The sequence below is a fragment of the Echinops telfairi genome, unplaced genomic scaffold (assembly GCF_000313985.2).
Source record: "Echinops telfairi isolate 266 unplaced genomic scaffold, ASM31398v2 ScPeMD7_5927;HRSCAF=6808, whole genome shotgun sequence".
In the NCBI taxonomy this organism is placed as follows: domain Eukaryota; kingdom Metazoa; phylum Chordata; class Mammalia; order Afrosoricida; family Tenrecidae; genus Echinops; species Echinops telfairi.
The window spans coordinates 1,353,796-1,369,543 of NW_022109827.1; the positions used below are offsets into that span (position 1 = coordinate 1,353,796).

At 41.2% G+C, this 15,748-nt stretch overlaps 1 protein-coding gene across 1 annotated transcript in view; it reads right to left on the reverse strand.

Annotated features, from left to right (window-relative positions):
- The window catches only part of NDST3 (N-deacetylase and N-sulfotransferase 3), a 135,094-nt gene that overhangs the window by 17,040 nt on the left and 102,306 nt on the right, over positions 1-15,748 (reverse strand). Inside the window, exons 9-10 of the mRNA XM_045295843.1 lie at positions 12,480-12,650; positions 9,682-9,791 (exon numbers count right to left, since the gene is read on the reverse strand). Coding sequence (XP_045151778.1) covers positions 9,682-9,791; positions 12,480-12,650 — 281 coding nt within the window. The remainder of the gene's footprint in view (positions 1-9,681; positions 9,792-12,479; positions 12,651-15,748) is intronic.

Genomic DNA, 15,748 nt, shown 5'->3' on the forward strand with positions numbered 1-15,748 from the left:
TTCCTTCCTTCCTTCCTTCCTTCCTTCCTTCCTTCCTCCCTCCCTCCCTCCCTCCTTCTCTCCCTTCACCAGCTGTTCTGAGGGAGAAAGATGAGGCTGTCTGCTCCCATAAAGATTTACAGCTTTGGAAAGCCCCTATAGGGTCTCTATCACCCAGAATCAACTAGCTAGCAGGGGATCGGGTACAATTATCAGCAGAATTCTAGTTTTAAACATTTTCATGACTCTGAAAATTCTCTCAAGCCCAGGCCTGGCAATTCCAGGTGTGACCCTCACCTCTGTTGCCCACTCGTCTGCTTTTTTGTTTTCACAGTCCATTTCTTTGTTGTTGCTGGAGTGTCTCCTTTAAGGGGATGACACATTGTGCTGATCCTTTCACCGGTTGATAGACATTTGGATGACATCCGGTCTTTGGTAACGGGATTGTGAACATTCACTTGATGGACCCACCCGTCATTATTCTTGGGGTGCACTCCTAAGGGCAGACCTAGGTTGTATGGTAAGCTTCTATTAACTTTTAAGACCCTTACCAACTGCTTTCCAAAGTGTTTGTACCTTTAACCTTCCCGTTTGCAATGCAGGAGTTCCAATTTTGCCCCATTCTTGCCAACAGTGAATATTGTCTGTCTTTTGGATAACAGCCATTTGGATGGGTATGTAATGATACTAACATTTGCCTCTCCCCCCAGTAGGGCCGTGGAAGAAGAGCTTAGCCATTTGCTTTTGTAAAGATTATACCCAAGGAAACACTATAGTAACATTCCTCTCTACTTCCACGAGTGGGAGAGACTCAAAGACAATAATTTATTATTGCCAGCTTGCAAAGTGATATTCATGTGATAGGAGATAATTTATTTTTAATTAACAAATAAAGCCCAAGTCAATTTGAAAAGCTCCTTTCCAGTTTCAAATTTTTTTTTAAGAAAGCACCTCCAGTTGAAATACTATTTATTAGTGAAACATTATAATAATGCTTTTCTCTGGTTCTAATATCTTGTGTCAATTTAGAGTCTGGCAATGTACATTCTAGAATTATGCTGATTGTATTTCAATCCTGGATCCTCAATTTACTTTCCATATGACTTTTGGCTTAATTTTTTCTGTCCTAGTTTTTTTCATCTGAAAAAAAGAGCTAATATTATCTACTTCATAGTCTATTTTGAGGCCATATATGCAAAATACTCAGAACAGATAAATGTTTACTGATTTTGAAATGTCATAACCACTTGTAAAAACAAATTTATTATAAGAAATTAGAAGAGAAAAAAAAGAAATTAGAAGAGATTGTTTTCTTCCATTTCCTTTCTTATTCCTAGATATGCTTTAAAGGCCATCCACAGAATTAATACTTTAAAAAACAAACAAACAAAAAAACCCTTTCACTGTGAATTTGGTGAAGGTTTACAGAATAGATCAGTTTATCCATTCAACAAATCATACGTATTTTGTTTCACCTCATCATTTTTTCAGTCTCCACAATGTAACATCACTTATTCCAGGTTCATGTGTTTCCTGTTTAAATTCCTCTCTCTTCCCTGATCCTTCTGAACTTTACCCTCTGGTACAGGCTACCCTTTTCCATATCATGTGTTTGATTATTCTAAGTTATGCCTAGTTCAGCAGTGTTATTGTTTCCCTTATAAGCCTATCTATGGTTTGGTTGAAAACTGAGCCAGGGTGATGAGTTCATTGCTAGACCTGAAGGGTGACTAAAGCCATAATTCTATTTTACCAGTAAGCCTGGGAACTTTTATGGTTATGAGTTAAGTTCTACAATTGACTTCCACTCTGTGTACGACCTTCTACTGTGACCTCATTCAGAGCACTTGGTACTGGTCTTATGGCTTCAGAGCCTGATGCCACGTGGTCCATGATTTCGTTGGACTGCTTCTATGAGTCTTCAGTTTTCTTCACGAATAGCTGTTCTCAAGCTTTGAAGACCCTCATCACTACTCACCAAGGTAGAGGGTAGAACATTATTTTTGTGGACTGTGGTCTGTCAATTGCCTTTGTGTCCCCTGAGACAACGGTTCAGCATCCATAAGCCCAGTAACTCATTCCCTCAAGGTCAAAAGAGTTTCATCACTTTGACCTTTGTATGCTCCACTAGATTCATGGATATATTTGCAGCAAAGGTAAAATACCTACATACAAGCATCGTTTGTCAACCTATAAACATATTTGTGGGTATACTGTTCAGCCTGCACATCTATCTATGTATTTGCTCCCAGATCATTATTGTTACAAAACTGTGTATATAACAGCATTACTTCTGTTACAGTTAACGCTTACAAGCCTTTCAGTGTCCTCCCCTGACCCCACTGTTTTTTGTCAATCTCCCTCGGTTGTATTTCTCTTCCCCTCCACCCAAGTTAACATGTGTCTACGCTCTAGCTAGTGACTTCCCCTCCCTTGACCCCCTCGTTCCTGGTACCCATCAGAGACATTTCTTTCAGTCTGGAAACCTTTTCTTGACTTTTTATGACAGTGGTCTCATACAATAGTTGTGCTTTTGTGATGAACTAATCTCACGAAGAGTAATGTTCTCCAGGTTCATACATGATATGAAGGATGTTGCAGATTCGTCATTGTTATAAAATTTTGCAATATTCCATTGTGTGTTTATCTAGTCTTCCATTGATGGACATTTGGGTTGTTTTGCTCTTTTTGCCGTGGTGAATAATGCTGTGATGAACATGGGTGTGTCATAACTATTCGTACCGTAGCTCAGCTCCTATTTCTCTAGGATATATAAGAAGTAGAGGGATTTCTGGGCCATATGCTATTTTTATTTTTAACTCTTAAGGAAGTGCCATACTAGTATTTAATACCACTTTACAGTCCTATCAGCTGTGTATGAGGATTCCATTTTCTCCAACACTTGTTGTTTTCTGTTCTTTTTCTTTTTATCTTTGCTATTAATGCTCATATGTATTTGAAAGTTGGATAATACAGAAAGAAGAGCAAAGAACAATGAATGCATCTGAATTGTGGTGCTGGGGATGAATATTGAAAGTACCATGGACTGCTAAAAGGACAAACGGCTCTATCTTTGAAGGAGAATGGCCAGAGTGCTTCTCAGAGGAAAGGACGGTGAGACTATCTCACGTATTTTGGCTATATTGCCAGGGCAGACCAGCCCCTAGAGAAGGACATCATGTTTGGTAAGGTAGAGGGGAAGTGACAAAGAGGAAGGCCCCCAAGGAGGTGGATTAACTCTGTGGCTACAACAATGGGCTCAGGCTTAGGTACAATTGTGAGGTTAATGCAGGACCTGGCAGTGTTTTCATTCTGTTGTGCATAAGGTTGCTGCGGGCCTAAACCAGTAGTTCTCAACCTTCCTAATGCCGCGACCCTTTAATACAGTTCCTCATGTTGTGGTGACCCCCAACCATAAAATTATTTTCATTGCTACTTCATCACTGTAATTTTGCTACTGTTATGAATCGGGCAACCCCTGGGAAAGAGTCGTTTGACCTCCAAAGGGGTCGTGACCCACAGGTTGAGAACTGCTGGTCTAAACTGACCAGTACAACATTAATGCTGAGGTGAGATAATATCTTGTTTTGATTTGCAACACTTTAATGAATGATGATCACAACTATTTTTTCATAAGTTTGTTGGCTGTGTGACTGTTTCCTTTGGTGAAGCATCTGTTCACGTCTTCTGCCCATCTCAAGAAAAATGTGTATTATTTGTCGTTTTTTCCTTGTTGACATGTTGCAATTTTCTAGTACATTTTAGAGCTTAGTCCCTTGACTGATAAATCATTGCCAAATCTGCGCCCACCCCCACCCCCCACACCTCCATTTTATGGGCTCTCTGTTTGTGAAATTGTGAAATCTTTTGATGCACGTAAGCGACTCATTTTTAAGAGATCCCATTACGTAGTCTGCCCTCTGCGGGTCGTGTGCATTCAGTCATGTCTGACAGTGCATGTATGCCCATCGTAGAGACGTAGAGCTGGTCATTTTATTTTCATGTATGATCTTCATCGTTGTAGGCTTGACATTTAGGTCTTTAATCCATCTTGAGTTCATCCACGTGTGCCATGGGATTTATCTGTCCTGTTTCATGTTTCTGCAAGTGGACACCCTATTTTTTTCAGTACTGTTTGCTACACTATCCCCTCATGTTATGCATTTTGGCCCTTTGTCAAAGACCAGCTGTCCGTCGTCGGTGGATGCACTTACTTCAGCCTTCTCGATTCTCTCCCGTTGCTGGGTTTGTCTGCTCTTTGTATGTGTGTGTTAGTTATTGTTGTTTGTTTGATTTTCCCCCAGTCTGTTTTCCAATGTTTCCTTTAGAATACATATTTGTAGCATGAGCTAAATGAACTTTAAACCGCACTGGTAGTATATGTTAATCACTTGCTAATCACACAGTTAATTAAAATGTGTCTATTTTACCAGAAACTCACGGTTGTGACTACTATGGCTATGTAGTACTAATTTTTGCTGATGAAAATGTTCTAATGTGGCACATTTCGACACAAGCTCTTCTCATGTGGGTTGGGAATGAATTCCTGGGAAATTTAAATTTGGTTTCTCAGGGGAGTGATATTAAAACAATTGACGTCCTTCTGAGTTGTGAAGCAGTGTCAGATCTTTATGAATTAGCCAACCCTCCTCCACAAAACACCCCGAGCAGACCCAAACTCAACGCAACAACGGTCAATCCCTGGCTTTGAAGCACTCATTGTCCATTTACAGACACTTCAGTGTCAGTTATTATTAAAAATTTTATGTCACTAGTCTGGTTTCATTTATTTAAAACAGGCTCATTTACTGAAAGATAAAAATACCACATTCAGATATTTAATTCACTAATATTTCTAAGTGTGAAGATATGTATCATGGTCATTGATGGCTAAGTACAGTTCTAAAGGCGGCATTTCATGATAAAACTAAAGTTTTAAAGTTTTTGTAAATCACCATTCTTTGCTAAGCATTATTTTTTCCTACCTTTTTGTGCAATGATCAGTTGGCTTTAAAACTATATTACAGGTAATATGAAAACTGCAGCAATTCCATTATATTAAGGCTATTTACAATTTAGACATTTTGGCTATGTTGAAATAGAAAAGCAATATGCCAATTTATGTAGTTTGAAGATTACACTGTTTATGTCAAATCAGATTCAAACTCACTAAGAAAATTATACTTACCCTATTACATATCTCACAACCTTTAAAAAAAATCATTTGATTGGGGCCTCTTACAGCTCTTATAACAATCCATATTATCAATTGTATCAAGCATATTTGTACATCTGTTTCCATCATCATTTTCTAAACATTTACTTTCTATTTTGAGCCCTTGATATCAGCTCCTCTTTTTTCCTCCCTCCCTCCCCCCTCCCACTCTCATGACTCCTTGATACATTATCAGTTATTTCTTTTCATATCTTACACCAACCGCTCTCTCTCTTCAACCAAGTTTACATATCTCCAAATCCTGATGACTTTGCTGTTATGTGCTGTTGAGTTAGCTTCAACTCATAGAGGCCTGGTATACAGGAAAAAAAATTTCCATTATCTTTTCATTCTATTTTTTTCATGAAGTCCCTCATGCTATAGAATACAATGCTCTCTGGTCTTGTGCTATCTGCATAATCACTGCTCTGTTTGAGTTCAATACTGTAGCCACTCTCTAATGATAACATCAGTAAGTCATTTTCAAGGTCATCATAGATTATATAGTGACTATGAAATATGGAGGTCTTGAACATTTTCTTTAGTGATTGTGCAAATAATAAATAACACTTGGAAATGGAAACTTACTATTATTTTTGTTAAAAAGTAATTTCTATGTGGAATTTGCAACACCGAAGATAAGTGGCTTATCGATTTCTTAAATTTGAGAACTCTTTCATACTCACATTGTATAGTAAAACCTTTGTATGGATCTAATTTAATTCATTCATCCTACTGTCTGAAAAACACTGGATTTATGTAACTAGTTAAAAACTCCTATCTGCAAAGTGTGGTGAAGAAATTAGGTGGTGCCTATTAGAAAGAATAGCATCTGGGGTCTTAAAGGCTGTTTTCAAACAAGCAGAAATCTAAGTGAAAAGCCAACTAACGCCACATGGAAGAAGCACACGGTGGTAGTTACATAATTTTATGTTAACTTGAAAATATGTAAAAGTGTAGGGGTGGTTTCCAACTTGTCAATAAGTTCACACCCTGATGACGTCTCCTTGTGGGCATGGTCTTCTCATAGGAGGGCCCAGGGAACCTACGCTAATTTTCTCTGCCTTCACTTTCCTGTTTGCTGGCCAGCCCAAGAGCTGCTGGAGCCCTGCTAAATTTCCACTGACATTGGATCCACAGGATGTCGCTCCCACTGGCTTGTGATCTGCCTGCATTCTGCATCATTGCGTGTGACTGCTTGAGCCTGAAGAGGGAGTTATGGACTATATTTGGACTTAAGAGCTTGAGTTGGACTGGGATGGGATGTTTTCTTGACATATAACTACTTTTTGATATACAGTTCTCTCTTATACATATATGAGTGTCTCTGGATTTATTTCTCTAGTCAATTGGGTCTAATTCACACACCAACATCCATGATCCATGAATTTTAAACTATATAATCCAAATATTCACACACCAACATCCATGATCCATGAATTTTAAACTATATAATCCAAATCTGAAAGAGGGAGTAGTATCAGAGCTTAAATTGTGAGATTCTGGTTTGCACAAGGCTATGGATGATAGTGGAAGCCAGAAATACATTTGCAGGATCTACATAGGGAATAAGTCTCTGCTGATTTCCCACTAACTATAATTGAGGGATGGAAATAACCTGGCTAGCAGACAGAGCGTACTGGAGAGAGGACTGTAGTAGATAAAAATGCTACATCTGACTTGAACAGTTACAATCGTGTTACTTGACACACTGTGCTTGATCTGGTTTTTAATATTTTCTATATTTTTATCAGATTAGGGCTTGTCTCTGTTGTATGTTGTCATTGTTGGTAGCCTTCTTGACTCTGCGATGTGTTTTCAGTATGTGAAACCCAGGACAGGTGAATCTATAGGGGCCGTAACTAGAATAATGGTTCCTTGGGGCGGGGGAGGGGGGTGTGGCTGGGGGAGGAGGGGCAGGGAGATCTGATACCAAGGAGTTCAAGAAGGAGGAAAATGTTTGAAACTGATTGTGGCAGCTATTGCACAACACTCCTTGATAGGATTGAACCTTGGGATGGTATGGTTCGGGGGGGAAAAAAGAATTCCTATCTGTTTGTATTTCAGATATATTCTTAGAAGGTTTAAAATTAATTACTTTTTAATTTTTGTACACAAGAGAGAGTCTTCATGATTACTGGCAGGAAAAACAATCTCTTGCCACTCGGTATAGATGGCAGTTCTAGCACACACTTCTGTATTTCTGCAGTCCTGGCCTTCCCAACATTTCAAAGTAGCAGTTATCTAAAAAGTTACTCCACCAAAAGGGACTCAACCATGAGAGCAGGATTCAGACAAATGACCACAAAGGGCACAGGGTCCAGGTGGAACACTGGAGACTTAAGACAATGACACGAACCTGTCAAATCTTCTACAAGTGCGCTGCCGGCTTTTACAAGGTATGTCAGGCCCACTGATGACTGACAAGGAAATAGAAAAAGAAACAGTGGAAGGGCACTATCTCTATCAGCAGGGTGAGGGCTTGGGCAACTCTGTTAGACTAGGAATGATGGCTTCAGAGCCTACACCTATCTTATCTTGCTACTTCACCCACTGAGCCCCCAACTGGGACAGGGAATCATATAATGGGTCACTTTAACCAGACACCTCTCAGGGGCCAAGTGACCCACAGTGCTTTGTATACAGCACATTGCTCTGATATTACTTCTGTTAAGGTTAACGCTGCTTTCCCTTAGCAGTGGGGATGAATAAAAAGCTTGCTGCTGAGTAGGAGGCAGACGGGACAAATACACAGCATGTAAGCTAAGGACCATGCCATGAAGCTAAAAACAAGATCATGTCTGTATGGAGCACGCCACTTCTTTCTTCTGACAGACAATGCGTGGCTATACACTGTATTAAAAAAAAAAGACCCAATGATAAGCCAGTAGTGATAGAAAACACTTTAGAAAAGAAATGCCCCATCCCCATGCCCCGCTAAAGAAGCTTTTATATATCTATATCTATATATCAGAAAGTGGACTTGAATTTCTAAATGCAAGCTCAAATCACCCAGCTGTCTGCGAGGTCAAGCTGAATGTTAGAAACCTAAGACTAGTGTCTGTCTCGGCACTTGAATTCGCTCTCACTGTACTCTGAGTGAAGAGTTCACAGAGACAACACAGGAAAGCACTCTCAGGGTAGAAGCTTCCAACTTCAGTTTCGTCCTTCGGAGCGCAATGTCTCTGTCACACGTACACATCTCCATCCCTGATTTGCATAAGACACAGCACACTGTTTGATGTGACCTTGCCAATCTTGTACAATCTTTCAGCAAGGGGGGCTGAGAGGGAAAGGAAACCTGCTGCCCACTCACTGTATCGAGGCTGGAGAGTCCACCGTCTACAGAATTGAGTTCCCTACTGAGAAATCCCATGGACAAACCCTATAGTGTACTCACCCCCTCTCCAGCTCAGTCTGTAAGTCTAAAATCATAAAGTAAGTATTGAGTCAGATTCATGGCCCATCTAACTCAGTAACGGCCTGTTGGTTCAGGTACACCCCCAGAGATACAAACATGACCCTAAAAAATCTGATGATCAAGTATTATAAATGGACAAAAAAGGGAAGGTCTTATTTAAAATATGAAATGGATTCCAATGCCAAGACTACGGTGAGGCAGGAGAGGCACCCGGGATAGAAGTGAGAGCTTCCACTTAACAAATGACCGTCCCTGAGAGGAGTCCTGGGCCTCTCCTCTCAGCCTAGCTTTGGTTCTGGTCTAGTTAAGTATGTAAGAAAATCAGAGGACCTGTCACGCCGAGACCTCTGAAGAGTAAGTGAGATCATTACAGCACAGTTGTGTTTACCTAGCTAATTGCCGGTGGGGTAACTTCTTATTATATGATGTTATTTCTGGAAATTGCACAGTGGAGAAAGGAATAGATTTGTAAACCACCGGAATAGTTATTACACTTAAAGAGGCTTTATTCTCCTTTTTTTCGGTAGATGATCCATTTATATATTTCAGGTAGTCTTTTTTAGGGTTAGCTGTTGGATTTAAGATTTACCAATGTTTTTTTCCACATAATTACCTGCCATGAAAATCTGTGTCACCTGGTCAGGAAATGGCCCCAGAGCAGAGTTAGGAATCAGCAGAGTATTTATCATATTTCTTTGTCATACCACTGAAACATTCTTCCCCAAGTGCCAGCGTCAGACTTGAAAATAAGTAGTATGTGAAGAACCAGGTAGGATCCCAGATAGTGCAGCAGGTAAGCGCTGTTACTAGACATGTCAGTGGTTTGGCCCCTCTGGCTGGCTACATGGGGGGAAGACCTAGAAATCAGACTCTAAATATTACATGGTAGAAAACCCAAGAGGGCCATTATATCCTCTCACACAGGGAGAAAGGGGTCAAATAGCAACTCAGTGGCACCGAGCAAAACAGGAATACAAATAGCTTGCCAACGGTATCATAAAACTACGACAGCAATACTTCAGTTCTCTGTTGAAACTTGGATCAATTATTTGAAAAATGAACTTACGTTAAAGCTTCAGAGTAATTATAATGAGGAGACACTCCCAGAAACTTCTGTACTTCCTCCATCACTGGAGCTGGGTCAGTCCTTAGCTGCTGCCCATCGATAATTAGCAACTAAAGTACCAAAGGGGGGAAGATAAGACAGTGCACGTTAACTGCACAATGAAAATTTTCTGTAGTCTAAATTACACAATGAGAGACACGGGGTCCGGAGGGGATTTTATATGCATTGCTGTTAGTCTTAACCAGTCCTCCTCACTTAATTAAATGAACCCCTGTTTTGTGACCTGCGAGGTACTGCGATAACCATGAAAACAAAAAGTAATTTGAAAGGGACCAGGGGAGCTTAGAAATGTGACTAGGAAAATCACCAATGGAATGAAACATCTGTCATGAGGATGGAGTCTCAGTCTCCATGAGATTAAGAAGGCACGTCAGCATATCAGCCAGTGAAACCCCTCTTCACCACAGTTGTTCAACCCCCAGCCAATCATGAGGCTGGTGAGCGACTGGGCACTACCGTCCATCGTGTGGAGGGCTGCCACAGTACCAGCTAGCAAAAACAACAAAAAGTAGCAGGAAGCAGAAAAGGTGACCGCCTGCTAATGTCCCATCCCATTTTAAACTCATTCTTCATTTTCTTCTATGTCTTTACAGAAGTCATTAGAAGCTAGGGTTGGTTTTAGAGGTAAAATAAAGATTTGAATGAAGCCATGACCTTAAATGTAATTCTGACATCCCTTTCAGAGCTAGCAAAGAAGGATTTGGCACCTAGATTTGCTTTCTATCAAGGAAATAATCAGTCTTAGTGATGTCGGGCAAAGAACCTGAAATTCCTGAAGTAAATATTGATTTATCTCTGAGCGTTCTAGAAAGAAAAGCGTTTCAGGAGGTACTTACCGGTTCATGAACAGCAACCTGTTTAACTTTGAGGCAGATGCCCCAGGGAAGAACTGAATTTCTGTTTGTTCTGCTTCTTTGAGAAGTTGACAGGATTTGAGAAGTTAAGTATTTGAGAGGACTTATGGGGTGACGGGTGGTGAACACCGGGTTGGGGAAGTGCCTGCACAAGTGTATACATTTACAACTCAAACTCTCAAAGTGACCGAGCATTATATTATGGAAATGATACCTCTGTCACATTGTCTAAAAATGGCCAAAGCAAAAAAATAAAAATCACAAATGGAAATCACCCGTGAATAAAGATGCCACCATTCAAGCAGGAATGGAATACAGCAGAAAGGAAGGAAGTGTGACCTAGGTCCAGGTGTCGTGAGATGGAGGACAGGCCATGCGTCATAGTGCCTTCAGGAGTGGCTCTGCAAACCTTTCAGAGGGACCTGGATGATCTGTTTGGAGAGGCAGGTAGAGAATCTGAGTGAGGGCAGACTTTTCTCAGTGGACGAGGGAGAAGTATTTCCTTGTTACTCCCTCTGCTGAGGGAGAGGAGTCGATCCAGCAAGAAGAGATGACGGGGCACACTGGTGGTGAGTCAGAAAGGTGACAGTGTACCTGCCCCGTCTCTTAGTGAGGACAGACGTCCATTTAGTGTGCAGCAGCACTGTCTAGGCGGCAAGGACAGTCACGGTCGACACTTGGGCTGTCTGCTATGTGGCTGTCGAACATTTGAAATGTGACTAATGTGACAACTGGAATTTACAATTCCATTTATAAGTAATAATAATAATAGAAAAGAATGCCCCTTAGGTGGTTACTAGGACCCCGGTGTCACTTTTGGGTATGAATTGTCACTAGGAGGTGGGCAGTTCAAACCCCACTGTCACGTTGTGGGAGAAAGATGAGTCTGTTTATTCTCTAAGAGATTGACAGCCTTGCAAAGCCTTTATGAGGTCACTATGATGAAAGTGGGTATGTGCTTAGTGGTTATCATCTTCAACCGTGTGGGTCTAGAGCAGCGGTTCTCAACCTGTGGGTCATGACCCCTTGGGGGTCGAACAACCCTTTCACAGGGGTCGCCCAATTCATAATAGTAGCAAAATGACAATGAAGGAAGTAGCAACGAACATAATTTTATGGTTGTGGGGGCGGTTTCACCACAACATGAGCTGTATGAAAGGGTTGCAGCACAAGGAAGGTGGAGAACCACAGGTCTAGAGAGTCTGGTGTGATTGGACGGCTCATGCAATCCACCGCTGGAGCGAGCTTTATAATCTAGGTTGATGCCACACCAATCGGAAGAAGAAGGAAGTCATGAGAAAACACAGAACTTATGAAACATGGAATGTGATGGCTCCAGAGAAAAATAAAGCTAACTGCCTTCCAGTAGATTCTGACAGAGTGGAACTGCCCTTGTGGGTTTCCAAGACACCTAAAACCTTATGGGAGTAGAAAGCATCATCTTAGGTTTCCCTCTAAGTAGCTGGTGGTTTTGAACTGTTGACCTTGAAATTAGCAGCCCAGTGCCTAACCCACCACGCCACCAGGGCTCCTTAAAAGGAAAATAATGCTACTGGATTAAGCCAAGTAAGACTTGTCTTGTTTGGTTAAGAGGGTCTGAGACTTTCTTCTTTCCAGAATAAGAATCAAGGCTCAGAAGCATTTGACAACCAGGAAATATAGGCTAGAAAACAAAGCAAGGAGAATCATCCTGAAATACACTTAGAAAAGAAAGTGGAACAGCTCGCTACCTCTGCTTATCTGCTAGTCTTTGCCACAGTCTCATTATTTACAAATCAAGAGTAAAAGCCTGTAATGTTTCACTGAGTGAAAATGTCCTCTCTCCCCGAGGCAGTCATCAACCAAATGAGATTGTAACATGGTGTACATGCTTATTGCGCATACCTGGAAGGGAGGGAAATAAACAAGCCATCTCTCGAGGTGGCTGGCGTACCACCCGGGGACCAAACATCTCTTCTGCAAGGCTCTCAGCTCGGAGGGGGCGTGGGCTCCCGCTGAGATGACTTCGTAGAAGCTAAACTTCAGAGCCGCAGGGTCTTCATGCGATCGCTGATGCTACGACGAAAGGGTGGATCGTTACACGAACTGGAACCACAGGCATAAATAATTAAAAATCATTCCTGGTGACAAGTCTCCAAGCTCAAGAAAGGACACCTCGCTGCTGGAGATTTCCTTGTTTGGCAATTAATAAAGGATGAGCTGGCTTGCTCCGAGCATCAGGATCGGAAGTTATGACACTGCTGAGAGAAGATTTTTGAGAACTTATTTTGTAGATGCTGAAATCTCATAAATAGGATGTTTTAGCTAACTTTTTGGAGCCATTTCCTTAGTGTACATATTTTACTCTGGAAGTAAACTTTTGAACCTCCATTAATGTCCCCCTTTCAGCCTGTAAGTTGGCCATTTATCAAGTCTGGTGACTATCCATGGTGCACAACACTCTATTGGAGTGCCAAACAGTCGTGCTCCATCCGGGAATGTGGTTTAGATTAGAAAAGCTCTAGTGGCTAATTTAAATGGAGAAACTACTGGAAACTCTGACATGCACATTATCTGAAATTCACAGCTTTTATCATATATTACCTAGCATCTAAAAGCCAATATTATCTTATCTAATGGTAACCTTTGTGGTGAGTCAGAATCATTTATTGTGCAGAAAATGCAGAAAGCGGTAATCAAAATAGGAAAGTGTTTCCTAATGGCCCAGGCTCAGGCCCATGGGTTTGAGGAAATCACCTTTTCCTTAAATTGACCTATAAATATTCAGGCTTACTGGTGGACTTGTGAATGTTTGCCCTCATCTAGTTGAATAGCATGTCGGCTGCAATTGGGGTTCAAATTAGCGTACTACAAACTCGACTGGAATTTGTTAAGGCTTGCATTTTGCCACCGCAGAGTCATTTATTCGCAATATTGAGGACGTTTTGTTAGCTTGCAGCTTTGAGACTTCCTGTCTCACTAAATTCTCAATTTTTCAGGAGCTAAGTGGTTGCCAAGTTTCAATTTTCTTCTTTCTCTTTGAGTCAATTAAGGCTTATTTTTCTTTCCTCCAGATACCTGGTGGAAAGAAGTGAAAGGTTCGAAATCAAATCAGTCAATTTGCAATTGCTGTGGATTTTTTTTTTTTTTAAAAAACACGGATCAAGTAGTTTGGCATGAATGATTCTCAGGGCATTGTGAGTTTTAATGAATTTTAGCTTCTCAAGGTGTCTCCACTTCCTATGATGCAGATTATTATCGATATGTCTATTTACGATTCCATGTGCCTCGTGAAGGGGTCCCTGACAGTTTCTTCCTCCCCTTGTAGACCTGCAAAACTGCTTCTGGTCAATAAGAGAAGGACTCAGGGCTGGGAGACCTGACACTAGAATCAAAGGTGCACAGGGACTTGGTTGATGGAAATAGTATCAGTGAAAACATAGCATCCCACTTTTGCCTGAAGGATCTTAGCCACAAGGACCTCTCTAACAAAGAAGCAGTAGTAATTTCCAACCAGGTGCGAAGTATCTGATAAGGGGCTTAGGGACCCAACATTCTGTATTTTATCTTAACTTGAGAGTTTTCTAGGAAATAGGGCCCATCATCGACTTTTCATTCCTGGCCTGCTGATAACCCCTTTCCACCGAGCCCTGCTTTGTGCCTCTCAGAACATCCCATTCATTTTAATCTTGCCGACATTTCTTCCCTTACACATCTTATGATAATCCTGTCGCTGCTTCTTTCCTTGAAGGAAACTGCTGGCTCCTCCGGTAGGTGGGCTTCCCTGGGGCAGTCAGTGAACAGACGGGACTTTTCCGGTAGGCATTATCAGAGGGACGCTATCACTTGGAACTCCCGTAACAGAGTCTGTATCTCACGGGTCAGTGATCCCTACTCAACTTGCATGCTGGCTGTTTATACATATTTCCCCCAAAGTAGCATCCGCATTTGAAAGAAGCACCCGAATTTATCTTCCAACAGTACTTTGCACATCAAAACCCAGTTACCACTAAGTCCTTTTCAATGCATGGGGCCCCCATGCATAGAGTAGAACTGAGGTCCATAGGCTCTCCCCGTGGCTGGTCTTTCAGAAGTCAAGCTCCATGCCTTTCTTACAAGATATCTCTGGGTGAATTCAAGCTGCAGATCTTTTTGTGAATGACTCAGCTTGCTGACAATGTGTAGCACCCAGGGTGAGTGGGTAGCATTACAAAGATTTAATGAATGGATGAACACATGCGCGTTTGTAATCAAACACAGGTTTGATATTACAATACTAATAATGAAGGGTCTGAGCGATTACAACCGCCTACTCCACTTTGGTGATGCTTTCATTTGGCCACTTTTAGTTGAGATTTTCCATTTAGTAATAAGAAACATCATGGATACAGAATTGTTTTTTTTTAATTTGGCATTATTTTTAATGGTGTCAAGTTACTTACTTAACTCACTACCATCGAGTCACTTCTGATTCATAGTGACCCTATAGGACAGGGTACAATTGCCCCTTCAGGTTTCTGAGATTGTAAATCTTGATAGGAGTAGAAAGTCTAATCTTTCTCCTGTGGAGCAGCTGGTAGTTTCGAACTGCTGACCTTGCATCAGTAGCCTAAATTGTAATCTACTATACTACCAGGGCTCCTAAATTCTTTCACAATTCTTGTCTCCATAATACTTTCTAATCAAAAGCATAGTGCCCACGAATGTTTAAGAAAGAGGCGGATGAAGGATTCTTATATTTAGCTTTTAAAAATATATCTTGATTTGGGAATTTTTTTATTATGAATCTGGTAAGGGTTTATAAATTAGATCATCTTTTTTTTGCATTCAGGTACTTACTTAGCTTTGTCATTACGTTGTTTCTTCAGTTTTTATCGTTTTGCTGATTCTGACCCCTAGCGAGTGCTGAGTAGACTGCCTCATGGGGTTTGCTAGGCTGTCTCTTGGTGGGCTGCTAGATCTTTTCTCAGCGGAGTAGCTGGTGGGTTTCTGCAGAGTCAAGCGCTTAATCATTGCGCTACAGGAGTTCATTTAGAACATGCCAAGAAGTTTCCTTAGGGCTGGGAAGAAAGGTCTGGTGATCTACTTCTGAAAAGCAGACAGTGTAGCTCTGGTGCCTACCAGTGCTCTGATCTGCAGGGGATCCTGGGGAACTGGACAGCATTTTGTTTTGA